Source organism: Lampetra fluviatilis, chromosome 2 (assembly GCF_964198595.1).
Source record: "Lampetra fluviatilis chromosome 2, kcLamFluv1.1, whole genome shotgun sequence".
NCBI classification, from domain to species: domain Eukaryota; kingdom Metazoa; phylum Chordata; class Hyperoartia; order Petromyzontiformes; family Petromyzontidae; genus Lampetra; species Lampetra fluviatilis.
This window is the reverse complement of record NC_136276.1, coordinates 6505761-6527594: the sequence shown is the minus strand read 5'-3', so window position 1 is coordinate 6527594 and position 21834 is coordinate 6505761. Positions and strand designations below refer to the sequence as shown.

Sequence of the window (21834 nt, the reverse complement as noted above, 5' to 3'; positions counted from 1 at the left end):
AATAAAATGTTTTTTGCAAATTGAAATCCCTCGTGCTAAGCTCGTGAAATCCCATCGCTATAATTATACATTATAGGTATACCAGTGAACTGCTGACAGTTTCACATCAGTTAAGAGTAAAAAAAGAAATCCAGTAATTCTATATTTGAAGCTTTTGTGACTGCAAGGATTCATATTCTTAGGTTTTTTCGGTAAAGTCACGTAGGTAAAACATTAAAATTAATAAAAGTAAAATAAAATAAAAATCACGACGTTTCGGAGGCAACACAAGCTTCCGTCTTCAGGTGGAACCGTTACAGCCACGACAGCTGTATCAAGTGACGGTTCCACCTGAAGACGGAAGCTTGTGTTGCCTCCGAAACGTCGTGATTTTTATTTTATTTTACTTTTATTAATTTTAATGTTTTACCTACGTGACTTTACCGAAAAAACCTAAGAATATGAAATCCAGTAAGTTACAACATTTAGTTCAAAACTTTACATTCATGAAGTTGCATTCTATACACCGAGTGCTGTCCCCATAGCACCAATGTTGGATTTCCTTCAGTTCAGGCACATCGCTTTTTGTTTGCTCGGGTTGGTGTCAACCGGGCTGCGAAGCCACATCGTGGTGTGGCTTCGTGAACAATGAACGGCGTTAAACGTTGCTGGGATTATTTCTGCTGTTTTCACGTTTGCCTGACAGTGCCGGCCGAGTGCCCCCTGGTATTGTTGGGGCGCTGCTGCATGGCGCACAAAGATAAGGGGAGGGTTCGTTCGTCTTTACATTCCAGCACAGTTTGCCGTGTCGGCTGCACTGTACCTCAACAACACGGTTCACCATTCCTTGCGTTCCCGTGGTTTCTTTTTTCAAACAACAGCTCGATATTTCCACTGTCCATTGAATGAATCCACGTTAATGGCAACGGCTCGGCACTGCTGCGATAACACAGTCCACGAAGATGCGTATGATAGCTCGTCTTAAGTGTGTGTGTGTGTTTGGTAGGTGGGTATCAGTAGTGAAGCCGAAATGAAGAATCGTTTACGTTGCCGCTGTCATCGACGTCGTATAATTATTACACTTTAACAATTGTACGACATCGGATTATACCTTACGCAATGCAGTGCCGCATTATTGTACATCAAAAATGCAATTTAGTTGATCACACTGTGATTTTGCCTGCCCAGAAGTACCGTACGCGTTCTTAATTCCTAAGGTAGCATATTTACAAAAGTTTAGGCTCTACATTTGTATGACTAAAGCGAAAGGAACAGTACCACGGCACGTAAAGTCTTCGGTAAGCAAAGGCACGGCAACTTTAGTGGCATGTCTGCTATTGCACACGTCCAAGTACTTCATCGCTCATGAGTAACAAAGCCAATTACGTGTCCCCTCGTATCGATCGTACAAGCCAAGCCTCTAAATTATACCACAGTAGCCTGTAACTGCAACCATTGGATTTCTTTTAACACAAATATACACAATTTTTTCACAAAACATTGTGATAAGATTTCGGCCCAAAAAAGAGCCTTTGGCAGTTATATTCTATCTTGTATATATAAGAGAAAAAAGCAACGCAGTTAATGGTGTAATTCTGGATACAACTAACCTATTATTATTAGCCTGTCAAAGAAGAAGCTTTAATCACATTCGTCAAAATGACCACTTGTAGTGTTCATTTAAGCAAAATACTGGTGACAGCCCAGCTAAACACGTCCCAACGTAATACAAAAAAATCCCAGAATGTCCACGAGATTTTGGGAAATTCTTAACACGTGTGTAAGATGAAACTGCCTCTGCAGCTTTTATGCTGAATTTAACAGAAAAAAGCGCCCAAAGAAATTGGCCAACTAGTGTGGAGTCGAGCAGTTTCCGTCCCAGCGATTCTTGCAGCAACAGTGAAGCATCAGGTCAGCAAGGGAACACGACGAGGTGCAGCTTTGAATTTTCTTGAAGCCATCGCTGCGAAATCGCCCTTGACAGTAGTTATCGACTGGTAACCGGTGTTTAGACAGAGCAACTGGTGGGGTCGAAGGGGGCTCCGATTGAGAAGGGGCGCCGCATCGGTGTTGCCCCCTCCTGTAATTGTATAATGGGGGGGTGGGAGTGGGGGGTGGGGCAGGAGGTGGTTGCTGGCGGGACCGTGGGGATGGCCCCCGGGTGCTCAGTAATACGTGTCCCGCTCGTTCCAGGTCGTCACCCACTCCCTTCTCTTGTGTTGTCGATGAGGCGCCGCCGCCGCCGCCGCCGCCTCGCGCGGCTGCCGCTCGTCCTTGCGGATGCGCACGGCGTGGTACTGCGGCACCGTGTCGTAATAACGCGAGCGCTTGAAAAATCCACACTTCATGCGGCGGGCGGGCGGGCGGGCGAGGGAGGAGGAGAAATGAGCGTGAACATCGAAAACCGTCCAGCGAGCAGTCCGTGACGGTCGGTCACATTGGCATGCGTTGTTTAACAGAGGTAAGGCTGTGTGTAGTTCTCCTTGCCAAAGTGGCAGTTGTTAAGCAGGCCAATAAGCATTCCTGAAGGCGTGAGTTCACGTGACCTTTGGGAAATTACATTCAAATAAGTTTGGTTGTTTCAGCTGCCAAGCTTTCGGTTGAAGTACAGTCGTTGTTAGTATACTTTGCACCGCGATTTTATGGTGACACCTTAACGACCACCGTTTGCCAGTGAGGAAAGTGAGCGTGCACATTCACAGGACAGGTTTAGTGGCACCCGTCACGGCAAGCGTCTGTGAAAAAGGCCATCGTCAGCGGGAAGAGGAAACGCACGGCACACCGCGTACATCCAAGTACCGAAAAAGAGTGGTTTTGGCATAAGGAGCAGTGAGGTTGTCTGAGGGACAAGACAAGCCAGTTAGACGCCTTTAGTGCCCGAGGTTTAGGAGCAAAGCGGTGCCTCTCGGATTCATTCACTGCCTCCAAGCCACAGTCACCATCACCAGCACATAAGCCGAGCACCTGTATGCTTGTATACCTTTACCAAAGAAGGGACAGAAGGGGTTGGTTAGCACTACGCCTCAGTAGCCAATTTGTCCTTCTCCGAAGGCTGGACCTCTATCTTAGCTTTGTGATATTTAGCTTCGTAGCGCGCCTCCGTGGTCTTGCGCGCGAAGAATCCACACTGCAAAGGGACAGGGCAACGGGGCGGGTGGCACATGAGCAGGACCGCGCACATCTCGCGAGTTCACAGCGCGCGCTGGACACCCGCTCGCTCGCTCCACACCCCCCCCCTCCTCCTCCTCCTCCACCCCCCAAGTCGCGCAACAACAGCGCCGATGGATTAAGAACGTCCGCATGCAGCTGGTGACCGTGGCGCTGGTGGCCGTCACCTTCCACAGGAGGAAGACGAGAAGTGCGAGCACCAGCACGCCTGCCAGCACGGCCAGAAGGATGATCCACCACGGGATGCTGTGGTAGAGCGGCGACGTCTTCTCGGGGAACACCGTGAGCCGCACCTGCACCGGGGAAAGGGACCCCCCCCCCCCCCAAAAACGTGAAGCGGCTGCGCGAGGCTTCGCCTGCGTCTCGAACGATGGCGAGGCTGGAATCGCTCCCTTCGCACACGTTCGCTGTGAATTGCGTCGCGTTGCAAACCTCAGTTGCGTGCTGTTCAGGCGGACAAACAATTTGATGCATTTGCGTGCGTTTTGAAGGTCAGTTTGATGGGTTTAAAAATGTGGTTTCGAGACAGATGTTTGGCTGTACCAGCGGACTATGTGTATGCAACGCGTGCCCAACGAGTCTCGGTTTTTTTTCCTGGCTGGTATTTTCACTCGGAATGCAGTGAGTGGGTGGTTGTCAATGAGATCGTCAAAATCGCAGTGCCCCTTTCGGCGACCCAGCGCCATCCACGCTGCTGTTATGTAATCCCGACACACTCGTCACTAGAGGGCGTCATCATACCCACGATTTATCAGGAACATAACCACGCCCGTTAGATTCAACCCCCCCCCCACCTCCCCCCCCAAATCGTGCTTACATCGTGATATAACCAAAGCCGTTCCTAGGGTACGGCAAATCGGGGTGATCACCCCCCGCGCTTTGGGGGGGCCCCACGCTTCGACCTCACGGTGTCAGATGTAATACTGCCGGTTTAGTTTGAAGGCGTCAGGGGGCCCACACCGTGTGAGTTTTTCCTGGGCTCTGCACCCCCCCCACCATGGGCGAGCCTGGCTATAACCACCAAGATTTCCTGCCTCATTTGGCAGGACATCTTTTCCACGGCAAAAACCACAACAAAACCAGGGAGAATCGCTGTCCCACGTGCAACTCATGCCGTGCCTCTCCAGAATCGCACTGAAATCACGTTGCTCCCATCGACAAAAAAAAACAGTGTAGTATTGAAGCGGTCATCGCAAACAGAAGTCTAAATACGACGCATTGATGAAAATAGAGCACTAAGACTGCGTGAAGTCAAAAAAATACATTTCAGCGGGGGAGTCTGTTAATATGAGATGCTCCCCGCTAAAGTTATCCACAGTGATGTTGGAAAATGTTTTGCGAAATTGCATTGGATTAATAAATCCACAAACCATGAACGGTTAAGTTGTTAACTTTCTGAATATTTATGATGAGAAACAATGGAAATAAATTACAGGGGAAATTATTGAAGAACTTAACAAAGAAAGTTTAACACATAGGCTTTCGCGACCAATTTTGGATTATATGGATTAACAAAGAAAGCTGTAAAGTTGGGCTCAAGATAAATGTGTAATATATTACGTAAACTGAATACCGTTGCAGTGTTTGTAATTTGTGCGGACATAAATAGACTACATATATGGTAACTTACTGGATAGCCATCAGGCCTGGCGTCTTTCATCACAATGTTGGGACTTTGAGACAAGATGCCAACTGTAGCTCTCGTTATGATCTCCAGCTGGTCCAGGTGGGAGTACTCCTGAGAACACAAACAACAACAACAACACATTTCGATTTAAAGCTTTCGTGACAACAAATGTATTAAAGCAGCGGGGTCATTCATACCGATCAAGTCAGAGTGATTTATTTTTCAATTTGATTAAGGCCGCAAATATACAGCACCTGGTCACCTTTGTAAGAGGCTTAATATCTCAATGGGTTCTTGGTAAAGTAGAAACAGCTTCAAGAGAGTTCTCAGAAAGTGCTGCATGCCTCTTGACATCAATAATATACAGTTTTCCTTTCAAATATATCTAAGCAGCACACTTCTTCATATTACCTGTGCATCTTACTTATCTGGACTGCTTGCACTTCCAACACAGTGAGCGTGCGGACACAGCTTTAATTGTGCGCATCACTGCGCATGTCTAGTTTGCGCATGTCGAGTTTGCGAGTGTCTGGCTTGCTCATGTTTAGTTTGCGTGCGTCGCTGTGCATGTCCAGTTTACGCGTGTCTAGTTTGCGCGTGTCTGGTTTACGCGTGTCTAGTTTGCGCGCATCGCCGTGTGTATGCAGCGTGCGAGCCGCGTGCCCCGCACCTCCAGGAAAGTGCTGTTCCACAGACGCGCCCGCAGCTTGATCTCAGCGACGCTGTCCATGGCTGTGAGCGGACACTGCAGGGTGTAGCACCGAGCTGTGCCGTCCCGACAGTCCTGCCGGAGACAAGGACACGCACACACACCGCGCAAACAGCCACTCGCCATCGATATCACCACAACAGTCTACTTCACCATCACCATCGCTCGCCATTGCTCATAAAGACCCACCATACCTCGCTGTCACCGCCACAATCGCCAAGGATCACTCTTACCATCTACACCGTCACTGCCAAATACTTTCGCTCCGCGTCTATCGCAATCACTCCCCATAAATTCACATCACCATCACCTTATCATCATTTATCACAACTGTTACCATTCCTTATCATTACTATGGCCATTCAATTATCTGCAGCCCGCATCGCTAGCAGAGGTCTATATTGCCATTGGAATTGTAAACATTGGAACTCAATGTGTAAATATTCTTGGTTCTTTCGGTAAAGTCACGTAGGAGGGAAATAATAAAAATATAAAACAAGAACATTTTCTTGCTGTGGATTTCACACCTGATGACGATTGCTTGTGTTGCAGTCGAAATGGCGTGAGAATTGTATTGTTTTATATTTTTATTATTTTACTATTTCCCTTCTACGTGACTTTACCGAAAGAACCAAGAATATGAATCCCTGCAGTCACGAAAGCTTTAAATCAAAATTCAACGTGTAAACTTTGCATATATTCGTGTTGCACAGACAATGAGATAGCGACGCGCATCAATGCGGCGATCTGCACAGATGGGGAGACGTGCACAGGCAGTTACCAGCTTGAGCGATCGCCGCTTGTCGTTGGACGGACTTATCTCTGGAGCCACTTTCTGAGCGGGGGGCGACGGCTCTGGCGCTTGTCGCTTTGTCTTCTGCCGCACGCTCTGAGGAGGGAAACGCGGTGAGCGGGGCGCACGCTGCGAGCGGACGGCAGAAGGAAGCGACCACGTGGCACTGCCCGCGCCTGCCTGAGATGAGGCTGCCTCGATATGGCAATTTGACGAGACATCGTGTGACAAAAGCTGCACAATAATGTTATCGTCCGTTTTGTAAAAATATTGACATGTCGTTAATAGCCTAGTTTTTTTTTATTGTCTTAATGATCGAAACCCATTAAATTAGTGATTTGCAAGACTTTTTCAAAAGCCATTGATGGAAATGTCAGTCATATCACATAATTGGTGTCACTATTTATTTATTTGGTTGGTTATTTATTTAATTTTGGGGTCACCGACAAAGTACGTTGTAAGCTTTATAAAATAAGAAGTTGCAATGATTATGTATTCTTCGAGCCTAAATAAAATGTCCATAACATGTAGGGAAGTCTTATATTGAGTGAACTACAATTGAACAGATTTGAATTAATATTCATCCAAACTACAAGCAGAGCAAAGCACTAAACTAAACTATTTTTATTTTACCAGGTAAGGCCCATGAAGCTATATAGCTCTTTTGCAGAAGCGACCTGACCCCAAATGATCGCTCAGCGAAGTGGCTTATCACGTCGAAATGTATAGCAGCCAAAAACTCTAAAACGTATGTCTCTGAATGCGGAGGGAAAAACCTGATAACCCGAAGAAAAATCCACACGACCACAGGGAGAACACGCAAACTCCAAATATACAGGCGTCAGGGTCGGGATCAAACCCACAACCTCCTGTATATCAGGCGAGGTAATTAACATCTCGCCACCACGGCGCCAAACAATATAAAAAACATCAGAAATACAATTGCAAAAGTTACAGGAGCACTATATTGCGATAAACTTATGGTGAAAATCGATATCTCATCATCGTGTCGTTGACAACGACATGTCAGCCGGCCGGCCTACCTGGAGGCCCAGCTCGTTGATGCGGTTGCCCGAGGGCTTGCAGTGCGTCTCCCGCGTGCCCACCATCTCCACGCTCACGAGGTAGAGCAGCCACTTGCCGTTGGGGATCTCAGCCGGCCACGAGATGCTGATGAAGGCGCTGCCCAGAGATCCCAGAGACTTGCCCAAGTTTAAAACCTTTGGCATGAAAACAAAAAACCAGGACCGTACGTTGTACGTTTTAGCTGTTGTAGTTTACGTCCAATAAAACTGAACAAATAAAATCAACAACAAAAAATTACAAGTGTTTTTTTACATACTGCAAGGCATAAGGTTTTGGATGTAAATCAAACGTATCAATACGCCCTCACTGCGGTAGCTTATTTAAGCTACAATAAGCATTTGTTTTACCTAAAGTATAAAAAATAAATCGACGTAAGTGAAATAATAAAAATGCTGCCAGGGGTTGTCAGCAAGTGATGTGGGGGTAAAACAAGGCTCAGTGCTGGCAACACTCCGAGCTACTGCACGGCTTCATTTGCAACTGTGCCACGTGCCTCTGCAGTGCTGCTCCCATCAGCACCACGGGGCCGCTGTGGCTTAAAAGAGACACACCACAGCACTCACTTTGAAGTCGTACTCTATAAGGCTTCCCACGTCTTCCTCTGTCTTCATCACCGACTCTCCCCTGATCTCCCCTCCAAATTTCGCCTGGGATGGCTTGGTGAAGCTGAGGAAATAAAGGACGCGTGCACGTGAGTGAGCCTGCTTTGGTCGGTGAACATCCCGCGAGGTTTTCTCGGCAATCGCGGCGCGGGCGATGACGTCGCAGTGCGAGCGGTGCTCACGAACCCCGTGACCGTAAGCGCCAGCTCGATGACCACCTTCAGCTTGGCCGACAACGCGCTCAGATCTGGCTGTTCGCTCGTCCTGGGGGGAACACCAATGTCGCAGTCACTACCATTGTCACTGAGCACCACTCGGCAAGTTACAGACTCGTGGTTTAATGCGCTAGACTCCTGCTAAACATGACACTCAGTGCCACGCTCACGTATCATTTAAATAACAGCGCCGGGAACAAAAGGCCATTGGCAGGGTATGCGGTCGCTTTGGTTTAAAAATTCACAGCCGCGGTGAATGACTGCACGCATTCGCTCCAAAACCAACAGTCGTTTTTAAATGCGGTGAGTGGAGGCGTACGTGGTGAGCAGCAGAGCCGTGCTGATTTCCGATGTGTCCAGAGTTATTCCAGAGGTACTGAGGATCAGGTAAAATGACACCTAAAGGAAAACAACATAATTATTCAGCATTTTTATTCAAATTTTAATTCAACTAGATCTGATAAAAGTAACTCGGAGTTTCATTGCAAATATCCAGCTAGATGTAAATGCGGTTGTCCCATTTTAAAAACTGCCAAGTTATTTACTCCGATAAGCACGATATTAAACGCGACCCTCCGTGACCGGAATGTTTTAAAAGCGTTACGTCACGCGTCGTCTTTGTCGAGGCACGGTAGGGTCGCGCGCGGGAGGTCAAGAGGAGCGGTTACCGTTTGGCCGCGCTTGAGCGGGTTTCCCAGCTCGCAGTCGGCCAGCGAGCCGTTGGCGTTGGCGACGCACACCAGCTGAACCTCCTGCACAACGACAGCACACGCCAGCCCCCATCACCACCGTTTCTCCTCCACACGCTCAATGCTCAACACTGGCAGGCGAGTGTGTGTGTGCGCGGGCTAGTACGCACGATCAAAGCAGCAGCTATGAAACAAATAAAAACAGGTTTCACCCTTTCTGGCAATATAACATGTTAAGATGTTCAAACACCAAATAGAAACCTTTTACAGGGAATCAAGCAGCAGTTTGCCTTTTTTATTTATTCAGAAGCTAAAGTCTACTGTGATGCATTCTCTCTATCAAAAGGGCAGTATTACATTGAGATAAATACAGTACTGTGCTTTTATTTAAAGTCGCTACCTGTTCAGCAGAGGCAGTGCAGCGAAAACCATTGTTGTACTCTATGCTTTAGCATCTATGTTACCCACTTTCCACAACACACACTGCTTAGCATGGCGAATTATGGTCAAATATCCCCCTATGACTTGCACGAGGTGGGGAGGTCCTCATCCAGCGATGGATTGACAAAAGGGATATAAAATGTGCAAAAAGAAAAGTTCTTATATTTACATTTGCGGCCTTTCATAAATTAACGGACAAACCAGCAAAGCAACCAGACACACGGGAGGCAGTTGTTTCCGGGGCGCAATAGCAGCAGCCAGCGAAGCGAGACGAACCAAAGCGCAGGCTTACAATGATTTGTTTGCGATGACCACAAAAGCCACAGGACCCACCTCTGGCACAGACTTTTTGCGGAAGCCTCCGTAGCTGACGGTGTCAGGCAGGTTCACGATTAAGTGCGCCTCGTGAGCGTCGTCGCCCGTGTTGCTGATGGAGACCTCGAGGGCCAGGTCCTTCTGGTCACTCAGGGAGAACACCTGCTGGCCTGACATGCTGCACAGGCACGCGCAAGCAGCACCACCACTGGTCTGAGCGGCGGATGACGGTGGCGGGCAAGGGCTTCACAATCTAGCTTAGCGCGACTTCAGAATTAGAGGGATATCATTTAAACTCATAATAAATAAAATCTGCAAATGATGAAAAAACCCCATCATTGTTGTCCTTCCCCCGCGCCTCCGATTAGCACGTTTGGCTACGTACGGTGCGAAATAGAAACATTGTATCAGCCGGAAAACTGTAAGTTTCAAAAACACACACAAATGTGTACAAAGTATGCGGCCTTTATTTATGATGTAAAAACAATTGATCACTGCCTGTCAGTTGGTAACATTTGCTCTGATTTATTTTGATGTTGATCTCAGACTTGAGGACCAAAATGCACTCAATCAGGAAATTCTGATGGCTTTACCATAATGCCCCTCACATTGAGCCACATGTGTTTTTTAGTATGTGCTTGAACAATGAGTAAAGTTTAGTTTATTTTTCATTGATGCTATTGCAGTATAAATGCAGTGGTGATATTACCACATATATTGAAAGGCTGTGCATGGAACTAACCCCCAAGACCAGCACAAATGTATCTTTGCTGTAGCTTCACGAGATGGTAAGAATCGGTGAGGAGAAATGCGTTTGCATTTGCTCACTGAGATTTGTGCATCTTGGTCACCAGTACCACGTCCCTTCTTCACTCGTGAGAAATCTCCCCACGTATGCAATGTGCGGTGAGACATGGACACAAGTTCAAAACGGTCACCTTTTGAGGGGTTTAAACTTCTCGTTTTCCTCTCTGGAGCAGTAATTGTACTTGAGAATTAAGTTGCTCTGGCAAATGTTGTCTGGACCACAACCCTCCTTGACAAAGTTTATCTGGAGCATGAACAGAAAATACAATACAAGAATAACCGGTCAATTTTATTTATTAGAACTTCAACATCACTTCTGCAATTTGTTCTCTCTGAGGAAGCTATAACTAACTGCCATAAGTGCGTGTGTATCACTTGAAAGAATCAACTTTTTTAAATCCAACACTGGAACTATATAATCTCTCTTTACGTCCTCTCCATAGTTAGTTTTCCAGCTTAAGAAACAACATATCAACACATTTGACTATAAACCAAAAACATTTTGTTCATGGAAACATTATGAAAGACAGGTTAAAAGCAGATTTTAATTGGCTGCCCAGGGACGCGTATTTCCCCAGTGGCCTACGGAGCTCCCGGAGCATTCTCCTGTGGCCAGTGGCAGGCAATGTTTAAGGTGGAGCGGTGCCAGGCATCTGGGCCCCTGGGCCCCTGGTCCCCTCTCACCTCGGTCTTCATGCGGCTGGGAACCTGGGCATCCAGCACAGGCTGCAGGGATGGGGTGGCCTGCCTCTTCGTCTTCACAACCTGGCTGATCTCATATGTCAGCTGCAGGGGGATTGGTCTCAGCTTGTCCTTTATGTTCTCCTGTGGACGCCAGTGGCAGAAACACCGCAATTAATCAGCAGTTAGGGTATTGCCCTCTATAAGGCTTTTTCACAGTGACATCAAGAGGCAAAAAAAAAATAACAATATCAGCACCGAGGAGTTGCACATTTTCGGCACTCGGATGTAAATGCAACTCGACCTTAGGCCACACATTGTCACCAATGGCCAGCAGACCGCCACGGCTTCACATGACAGCGTGCCTCTGTGACGCTCGGTGGTGCGATGGGCGGGGGGAGAGTGCACAGCACGCACGGAGAAGCACGTGGCGGCGGGCGTCCTCACCTGCAGCTGCATGGTTTTCTCTGCGCACCTCTCCCGCCCCTGCCCCATCAGCAGCAGCGAGCCGCTCAGCACGTACTCCTCAGGCGAGTTCGAGCCCCGGTGTAGGAAGGAGACGCGCGAGCCCAGCCCCTGCTTCCTGCGGTCCATCTCCGCCTCGAACGTATACGTCAAGTCTGCGGGCGGGGAGCCATGACGTCAACCGAGGCTCTTTGTACACGAGAACCGTTACATTCGCCATGTCAACGTTGCGGTTCTGCATTACAAAACACGATGGTCTTCGGTGTGCGATTATCAGTACTGTGCTCATAATTGCGTTATCATGGGTGCAGACTTTGTATACTCACTAATGATCGGGTTGTAATTCGCAGGTTTTGCTCTATATGAGAAACAAGCCTTCACCTTTATGCTGCGGGAGAAACAAAACAACAATGTAAAGTGCTTAAACGCAACTAATGTTTGAAAAATATAAATGCATAAGTATTCGAGTGCAATATTTTAGTAATGACTCATTTACTTCAAAATGTCAACACGTTACAATTGAATAAATAAATAAGTAATGGCTGACAGATGATTTGCTCACGCTTCCGTTAGTAACTTTACCAAATTCTCTTGTCATTGTCACAGTTCTTCACGTTGATGTCGATGTCTTTGTCAGACGTCACCAGGATGTTGGGAGTAATGACAGGACGAGCCCTTTCATACGAAAACACAAATAAGGAAGACAATTTAGACAACATGAAACCAATTTCTTTCCACGGCACAGCCAATTTAAAACAATTTCCTTCACACCACTGCACATGTTACCTGAGCAGAGCGATTTTGTCTGACAGTGAACCGATGAGGAGATCCGGGTATGTGTTCCCATCCACATCCATCCCTCCGGTGATGGAGTAACCAAACTTCTCCACCTTGTAGTTGAAGTCATCCCCACTTATTGCCTGGCATGGAAAGAGGAGCAGACAGACGCACGTGAATTGGGACACACAACTACGAACCATGTCCATGGACCTAACGACAAGCACCCAACACGCACGACGGTGTCAATTATTTTCTCTTTTATTTTATGGCACGTACTGATTTACAATCACCTGAGCTTGAAAACATACAGGAAACATATGCAATTTATTTAAAATACAGTAGATTGATTTCTCTTGCTTGCAGGTGTTTCATTTTAATAATTCTGCTCCTGCCCACCCAATGGATATTCCACCGGTCACTGGGGCCGTGAAAGCTGACAGAGCCGTTAATATTGCAATGGGTAAATAATGTGCACTGTAACCAATGTGGGCGATCGTGTTTTTAGCGGATCACAGCTGGGCTGTTGTCAAGATTTAAAGTGTGTTCTGTTCCACCGGGTGAGAGAACTCAAGGGGACTAGGATAGGAGTCTTCTTTGCAAGAGTGACCTGGGTCACCGTTCTGACGATCACCTGAGAAGCTTTCGGGTTGATGCCCATCCTGCCTCCGTGGTAGATGAACACCTTCCCAGATCCATCGTAGGGAGCGCCCACAGCGATGTCTAAAAAAAGCCGGTCACAGTCGTGTCACTGCAGAATTCCTCAGGTTTTCATTCACCAAGTTGAATAAAATTAGATTTTTAAAAAATATATTTTTTTTACTTCTTACCACAACCATCACCGGTTGTGACGAGGATGGTAATGGTGGTGGTGATCATTTTATTTAAGATCTATGTTAGTGTTTTTAAATTGGATTTTTTAGTAATGGATTGTATACCTTTACAATTTTTTATTATTATTTTGCTTTCGAAGTAATGGTGCCTTGGAGGGAGTTCTATTCCAGAAAGGTGCCACAGTTTAACTAATTTAAAATTTACTTGACTTGAGAGAAGTCTACAAGTCTTGTGAAATATTGATAAACCATTTACATATATTGCATTATGAATTACATTCTTGCATATGGCAATGCGTTACGAATTATAATTAAACAGAGAAGAGAGACAGGGGTGTGTTATTATTTTTCACGTTACTTACCCTCAAAGCCATCTTGGTTAATGTCCCCAATGTTGGCCACGGCAAGGCCAAACATGGAGTCCTTAGTGCCATTGAGGCGGATAAAGTTGTGCTCATCGTAGCCGCCCTGTTGGTTCATGTAGACATACACTGCCCCTCCAATGTCCTCCCTCCGGTCGAAGTATTGAGGAGCTCCCACGACCAGGTCCAGCCACCTTAAACGACATGACCCTCGCGCTTAAAATAAAACAAAGATTCCCCGTATAGCCTGGGCAGACTGCTGGGGCAAGTGCTGTTAGCAAGCACCTATCAGTGCTGACATGGCACACGAGGGGGTGCGTGGCCAACACCACACCTAGCCGCATCTGTCTCACCAGTGGTGATGTTTCCACATGACCGGTTCAGATTATAATCGTCACGAGTGTTGGCCCTGAGCAGGAATCGAACTTGAGTCGCTGGGTTCGTGCTAACCGCTACACTACCACTCCCCACAATCACACACACACGCACACCTCACCAACTAGCGCTGCATGGAAAACAGCTTGCTTTTTTGCATTCACTGAATTGTGTCCAGTTTGTTCCCGTTAGCGAGCGTTACTGATTCAGAAGAATTCGAGGGCGGCCATGACCACGGCAACGTTGCACGCTTCAAAACCCTTGTTTGAGCGTCGTTTCTCCCAAGAACGTCGTCCCTCTCTGGACAAGCGTAACTCGTGTCGTGAAGTTGCCCTGGAATGTGTCTTGGCGTGATGAGGTTTTGTTTTTTATCTTTCTTTCCCCGAAGTGTCACGGTGCATGCGGTCGGTTACCCGTCGTTGTTGAGGTCAGCCAGCGTCACATCGTAGCCGAAGGAGGAGGCGAGCTCCTCGCCGTAGATGGTCTGCTCCGGCGTGAGGCTGCTCAGCGAGTCTTTCTTCAGCACGACCACGGCTCCCGTGTGGTTTGCCCGCGGTGCTCCCGCCACGAAGCTCAGCACGTTCCTGACCATAACACTTTTGCCGGAGTCCATGGAGAACCCTGCGATGTGGGAAATGAGAGAGCTGGTGCTGAGATTTTCTCAAAATTCACAGACCCTCTTTCTAACGTCCTCACCGAATGGCATTTGTCAGGACAGGAATGTAACATGAAACGAGGAAGAAAGATGCCTGAGCACACTGATTTCACGAATCGGTGTTTGACTCAGCAATACCATCTATGTGATTTCAATGTTTTCATTACAAGCCATGATCTATCCACTGCTGGATATATCATGGCAACAATCCATCTAGCTCCTACACGTGAGCCATTCTGATCCCTCCTTCTCCACGGTGGACATCACCTCAGGCATATTCTCTCCTTTGGCTGCCCTCTTTCATACATCTCATCCATCGGTTAGCGTCCCTTTGAGAAATGTGTTCTATCCAAATCCACTTTTATTAAGAGTCAACGTAACGCTTTTTTCTGTGTATTTCAGTGCAATTCCAATCATGCAACTGTCCATGCTCTTATGTTCTGTTTTCAGCTTTCATTCGATTTTCTCAGTCAAATGTTGCGATATATCTGGGACAATTATTGTCTGCGACTGGGATCATGATGATGAAATAAGAGACCTGTGCAAAGGCAGGTGGAAGTGCTTTTGGAAAACTAAACTTGATAATAAATACAACATACTGATACGCCTACGTAAGACAGTTTTTCACCAGTGCGTATTACCTGCCGTGGCGTTTAACACTCGTATAGGATGGTATTTACCTTGAGTCGGTTGGACGCAAGATGAAGTTGATAAAAAGACAAAACGACAACTGGGAAACGGTGGATGCCGGTGAAATACAGCGAACTCCAACCCAACCCTCGGGTCAATATCCTTGCTGCACCGCCACTAGACATGGGTTCTAATGGCGTTGAGAGATCAACCTGATGGCTTGTGCACTTCTCTCGTAAACACACAGCCACCATAGGCACTAGAAACAGTCACCTCAAACTTTGCACCCAGTCGCTTTTCACCACCTATGTGTGAATTTCCTGAATTGAGCAAAGATGCTGAGATGTCCCTTGCAGGACCCTGCTTTTATGAATGTAACATGAGCACTATGCTATGAAAATTCTTATACGCTACATGTATAGGAGGATCCATTATCATGTCCATTCGTCTTGAATGAATAAATGAATAAAGCGTATCTTTTACGACCTATTTTGACAATGGATAATGAGAAAGCCATTATGTAGTAGGCTGAGTGCATTTCAAATTAATCGTATTGGCACACATATTCCGTGCTTGTAGTGCAAGCTAAAAGATTGAAATAAATGCAGAAGCCAAACACATAGGAAATAAAATCCGTGACTGCCAATTATAAGAAATTATGTGAAGCGTAACTTGCAAGCAGGGAGAGGGTTGACTGCAATAAAACCTGCAGCGGCAGCAGTGCACGAAGCAGTTTTGTGGATTAAAGTGAAATGTCAGCAAAACCCTGCCATTTTTAAAAATGTATTCTGTAAACAATTATTACATGTATACCTTGAGGCAACTTCTTAAAATTGCACTCAAAATTACTGTAACTGAAAGTAGGCGGATTATGTATGCGTTCAAAACTAATGTAATGAATGTCCTTCAACTACTCTTGACTGCAGTTGACCATTAATATTTGTTATCCGTTAGCTGTGTGCTTTTCAGAAACGAATCGTCAACATGGGATAGACACTCCTCATCGTTATGAAGGGATATCAGTAGTAACCCTCAATCTTTGTTAGAGTTTTTAACAGACAATGAATAATGTTTTACCTACGTGACTTTACCGAAAAAACCTAAGAATCCTTGCAGTCACGAAAGCTTCAAATCTAGAATTAATGCCCTCTACGGGGAGGAATTCCACCTATCTGTTAGAGTTTTTAACAGACAATGAATAATGTTTTACCTACGTGACTTTACCGAAAAAACCTAAGAACCCTTGCAGTCAAGAAAGCTTCAAATCTAGAACCCTCAATCTCGTTATTCATTATTTAAGCACTTGCGGTGTGACAGACGGCTATAGAATGTCAGTTTAATGTATACGTCATTGTTTGTGATTAATCACGTGGCCTACCGCAGGTAGGCACGTGTGGCACACACACTTATGCCACACATTCTCAAGGGAAAGCGTGTGAGTTAATCGGGGCGACGCTGGTGTCACCGAGAGGCAGTAAGGTGCGAGGTGCCGTGGAGGGGGCAGCTGTTTTGCTGCTCCCGGACCTGCCAGCCATGCCCAAGGTCACCATCCGCGCGAGTGTTGTGTGATGCAGTTGTGATTTACCGCGTACGGAAAACCAGCAAAACTTAAAGACATCGAACGAGACTTCGGTTACGTAACACGGCACCACATTTGCAAACTTTCGCGGGTAGAGTGGGAGCGTGCAGGTTCACGTCACGACGCATCAGGCAACGTTCAGGCTCAGAGCATGCGGCCACGGGAAGGTTATGGAGGTTAGGGAGGTGAAGTCGAGCAGAAAAAAAAGGTGACAGCCAGAAGCTTGGAAGGAACCGATTTAACTAATGCACACATTTATTATTTGTCGATTAAAATTGTCGCAATTTTTACTGATATTGTTGATCAGAAAATTAATTGTGTTATGGTTATGGATTTTCATATCTCAATCGCTATAGTCTTATTGGAAGTTTAGAACAATGTGAACTCCCATCACTGCTAATTAATTTCCAGGTCCGTATTCTTGCAGGTTCATTTGTTAAGCGCTCATTTAAAAGTCTGAGGCTTTCAGAATCTTTTTTTATCCTGGAGAAATCCGATGAGTGATGAAGCTCTTTTTCACAGATGTCCAACGAGCATGATCTTACACACACTGGCATATAATAACGTTTCAACGTATCAAACCTGAGCAGAGATGCCCTTTGACGATTCGATTATGAATCTTGTCTATAAAATAATATAATTATGGAGGGGGGCAATGGTTATCAAAATAAATCAATCACTGATCAATCGACTATGTGGGGATTCATGCACATGGCACATTAGGTGGTCAAGCACTGCACACTTAGCACCGCACCAGCGGTTACAAACCTAGATAACTATTCCTGGACACTTCCAGGCTGAGAGAGCTCCCAGGTGGCTTGTCTTTTGGCTCTTCGGTTTTGTACAAATTCTGATCAGCGCCTGAACTATCGATGCTGGTCAAAAACATGATTCCTGCACCGTAAAGGACAGACAGAGAGAGAGAGAGAGCAGATTAAGAACAGTGGGAAAAGGACAGAAACGTGGACAGATGAAGCTGGAGAGATTGGGCATTGACATTCACATGCAAGGCCAGGTCCTTGTTTTGGACCTTTCGAATAATTTGGACCAATTGAACATCTCTCCAGCAACCTCTGCCCTGTCCAGTATCAGGACCGTCCTACCTAAGTAGCTGTTATAGGCCACAGGGACCAGTTTCTCATCTTTCCACCTTTCATCTCCAGTCTCATAAGGTCCGTCGTCAAAGATGCCCTGTTCATAAAATGTCGAGTTCCTTTGTGCAACATGAGCAATTCCTAAAGAAAAAACGCACAGTCAACACACACAAAAACAATAGCAAAGAGCGATCTGTTTCAGAAAATAAATTCCGTACACTTAAATTACAAACGGCAATTTCTATCGATTATACTGTAACATTCATTTGTATACACACACGACGCAACAATTATGAACGCAATGCATTTCTTCAGACAATTCTTTGTCCAAATCAATAATATCGTCTGAAAGAAATCAGCAAAACAACAATTCGTCACCAGACTGCTTCCCAGCAGGCAGAGGTACCCTGCCCTGTAGATTCACACACGCTCGATTATTCCACTTTATGCGGGGGGCATGGCTCAGCTGGTGCTTACTCACTTTGCTTCCCACGTCCCAGCTCCAGTGGTCGCATTCCGTTAGGTGCATGTCACCATGGGAACAGGGACTCACAGCCAGCTAGCACCGACGCGGGTGAAATAGCGCTCCTGCGAGTCTTTTCACCTCCACGCTCATACATTCCGCTACTGATGTAACTGAAGGTTGGGTTGTTGTAAGATTATAGGCTTATTTGGCGGTTAGTTGGAGAAATACCCTCGTTTTTTTTTTGTTAATTACACAGGTAGGATAACAACGCAAGCCATCTCTGCTGTACCCAACCAGGGACATAAAACTTGGGTTTCCAAAAAATACATGTAATTTCACAAGATGGCTCTGTGTTTTCCCTTGATTCTAAACCTCTACAATCACAAGTTTGAAATGTGCACATCAGTAGCCTAGACGTGTGCTTTTTATTCACCGTTCCCTCACGGGGGCCCAGTACCTTTCCAGTTGTAGGCGCCGGGAGCCCCAAAGTAGATGTAGTGGAAGTCACGTGTGAAGCCAGCATCGAGGCCCTGCTGGCAGACTCCAAACTGTTCGTGGCTATCAGGCCTGCCGGCACAAAACTGCCAGCTCCCTCCATCCATCTCATCCTGCTCGTTCATCATGAGGTCCTGGCTGAGCACGTAGCAGCGACCGATCATGCCCCGCGTTTCCTCGGGCTGCCCCACAAAGCGTCGCGTCTCATAGCGGTGCGCGCAAGCCTAGAGGCCGCAACACGAGACGGCACACAGCAACAACAACAACAACAACAAACAACGAATCGTCATTTATCAAGTGACAAGAATTTGTCAAGAGGGCACCGCTTTGGGATGCCACACCAATTCTACGCTTGGGAAGTTTTGGCATACAGTACATTCTTTGTTGAAGGTATATTTGTGGGAGAAAGTGGGAGTGTCTGGAGAAAATCCAGGCATTCAATGAGATACCACTCACACTCTATAATCAGATATTAATTCATTCACATACACTTGCCAGGGGGAAAAAAAAAACTTCCTAAATTCTGTATGGAAATGAAGTTATGCTCCATCACTATGCTACATTTGTATCTGTACACAACAGGATAATTTTAATATAAAATGTTACTCTCTGCATACATAAATTGTATTCTGATGTACACCATATAACGAACAATGTGTACGAGTCAGCTTTAATATGATCATTCTGAGGATGTGTTCGGGCAGAACAGTGCTTACCAGCACTTTCCCTCCAGGCCCCTGACTCTTCACGGTGACACCCATCCACTGGTCTTGTTTGCTTTCAATCATCGGATCAGCTGGGAACCAAAAAAGCGACAAAACACCCAGAAATAAAGCGGGATGAGCAGCGGAGCAAATTGGTCGAGCAAAGCTCCTGAAATCAGTGTCTTTGCAGGCTGGTCCATACCCTTTCTTCATTATAAATGGGCAGTTATTTTAAAAGACAGTACATATGTATGTATGTATGCACAACATCTATCGTACTAAGAATGAGATAGTGATCAGTTAAAACTGGCATACGAGTGCTGAAATGTGTATGTACATGCACAGTCCAGTTTGTGATACCACTGTTGAATGAGGACCTCTCCACGCTGTGCACGTCGTGGGAGCTGTTTGACCATATTTCACCAGGCTGTTCAGTGTGGATTGGTAAAAGTAGGGAGCATATAAATACCGTACAACAGTTAATTTTACTACACTGCCCTCTGCTGCCCACGGCATAGCGCAGCTGACTGACAACGTGGCTGCAATAATAATCTACTCTTAATAGTATAATTTAAAGATAGCGTGTGCACTTGCACATTAAAATCACTTGCTTTGGGCAATGAAGATGTATATGATTTTATGAATTAATTACATTTTCTCGTTAAAACTTTTTAATTAAATGTTTTATTAAACATAGCAAAAAAAAATGTAACGATTGGAAGGAAAATATGAGCACGACCCTTTCAATATTCTTTTTCCCAAATATTTTATTGAATTCAAGAGAGCAGGTCATTGTACGTGTGAACACTTATCGGCGGATGAGCAGCAGTGTCCGTAACCCTTATCAGTGACACTCCATTGACCCCAGTGTGCTGATTAAAATTCCCTGCTGGGTCCCATGGCAAGGCCAAGAGGGCCTTTGTTTCCTACCCCTGCCTAGGCCCCATCCCCCATGAGGAGGGCTGCAGTGCCCGAGTGTAGACGCCGACCACTGAGGCCTTTGTCCAAAACATTTGAAATGGCGTAGAAAGAACGCTGGACATTTTACTCGTCTTCTTCTTCTTCGCACGGCTGATGTTAATGTCAAGCAACAACTATCACGTTATATATTGAAGTGTATAATGAGGTGTAATAATGTTGAGGTGTTTAATGTTATACATTGTTATGTTTCTTGTTATAATTGTTATAACGTTACAACACAGTTATAACATTTTTGTGACATTGTTATTATGTAAAAATTTTATTATTTTATTATTTCCATTCTACGTGACTTTACCGAAAGAACCAAGAAGATGAATCCCTGCAGTCACGAAAGCTTTAAATCGAAATTGTTATACATTGTTAGAATGTTATATATTGAGGTGTATAATGTTATACATTGAGGTGGTTGAGCCAGATAATTGCATCAGGATTAGCTGGGTGTATGGCTGTGATGTCTCTTTTATGTTTGTCAACCGGGCATTGAGTCGTTAAATCTTCCATGGTTCCGTTCTGGGTGACCACAGACACACACTGGAGAGTTTTTAATTTGACCTTTGTGCTGCAAGTATCCACATCTTCTATGGTTCGTACGGAATATAAGCCCATAGGCTTCGTGAAATATCTAAGCCAGGGATATTCTGTTGGGTCTTTACTCAGTTACAGCCCAGCACCAAATATCCAAACTCATGAAAATCAATGTAGATTTTTTTTTTTGGTACGTGATATCTGGAGGTAAGCAGTGATTTTTTTAGAACAAAAAACAGAATTAAGTTACTTTCAATTAAATGATAATTACAATCATTTATCAACCCACGGTTGGTTGATGACCTCCCCATGCTGTGTCATTCATCGGGGGTTGTTCGACCATACTTGACCATGCTGGTCAGTGATGGTTGATGAAGGGCCAGGCCCCGGACCGGTTAGCCATGACAAGAAATCGAACTCAGGTCACTGATTTCATAGCACAGTGCACTGACTACTGCTCCACCCCTCCCCCCATGTACAATGATACAGATCAAGGGCAGTTTGTGACATTCTGAATTCCTGTAATGACACATCCAAAAGGCATTCGCGTGAAAGGAAAGGAGATAACACTATAATGTAACATCCGTGTTTCCATAACACAGAGGACATAATGTTCACCCTGAGATACCAGACTCAGCTTATGTATGACAGAAAATGCTAGCACAAGTAATACACTGGAACTGTACAATATCCAAAAATGTATTTCATAAATAAAGCCTATGCCAAGACTGTACAATGCATTAGATAAATACAATGGAGAATTACATCATATTTTGTATTT

At 45.6% G+C, this 21834-nt stretch overlaps 1 protein-coding gene across 6 annotated transcripts in view; it reads right to left on the bottom strand.

The window, feature by feature from the left end:
- Positions 1-366: 366 nt before the first annotated feature.
- LOC144940734 (integrin alpha-6-like) overlaps positions 367-21834 on the bottom strand; it is a 41436-nt gene continuing 19968 nt past the window's right edge. Inside the window, exons 3-25 of one of the 6 annotated variants that reach the window (XM_078867153.1) lie at positions 19560-19639; positions 18806-19067; positions 17557-17682; positions 14338-14545; positions 13550-13743; positions 12989-13077; positions 12364-12497; positions 12160-12252; positions 11904-11965; positions 11560-11732; positions 11116-11256; positions 10563-10675; positions 9643-9802; positions 8848-8931; positions 8499-8578; positions 8151-8228; positions 7926-8028; positions 7320-7496; positions 6265-6372; positions 5445-5558; positions 4778-4885; positions 3315-3440; positions 367-2321 (exon numbers count right to left, since the gene is read on the bottom strand). In XM_078867153.1, coding sequence (XP_078723279.1) covers positions 2145-2321; positions 3315-3440; positions 4778-4885; positions 5445-5558; positions 6265-6372; positions 7320-7496; positions 7926-8028; positions 8151-8228; positions 8499-8578; positions 8848-8931; positions 9643-9802; positions 10563-10675; positions 11116-11256; positions 11560-11732; positions 11904-11965; positions 12160-12252; positions 12364-12497; positions 12989-13077; positions 13550-13743; positions 14338-14545; positions 17557-17682; positions 18806-19067; positions 19560-19639 — 2990 coding nt within the window. In that variant the 3' untranslated portion in view covers positions 367-2144. The other 5 variants (XM_078867126.1, XM_078867145.1, XM_078867137.1 and 2 more) reach the window with 5 other exon arrangements.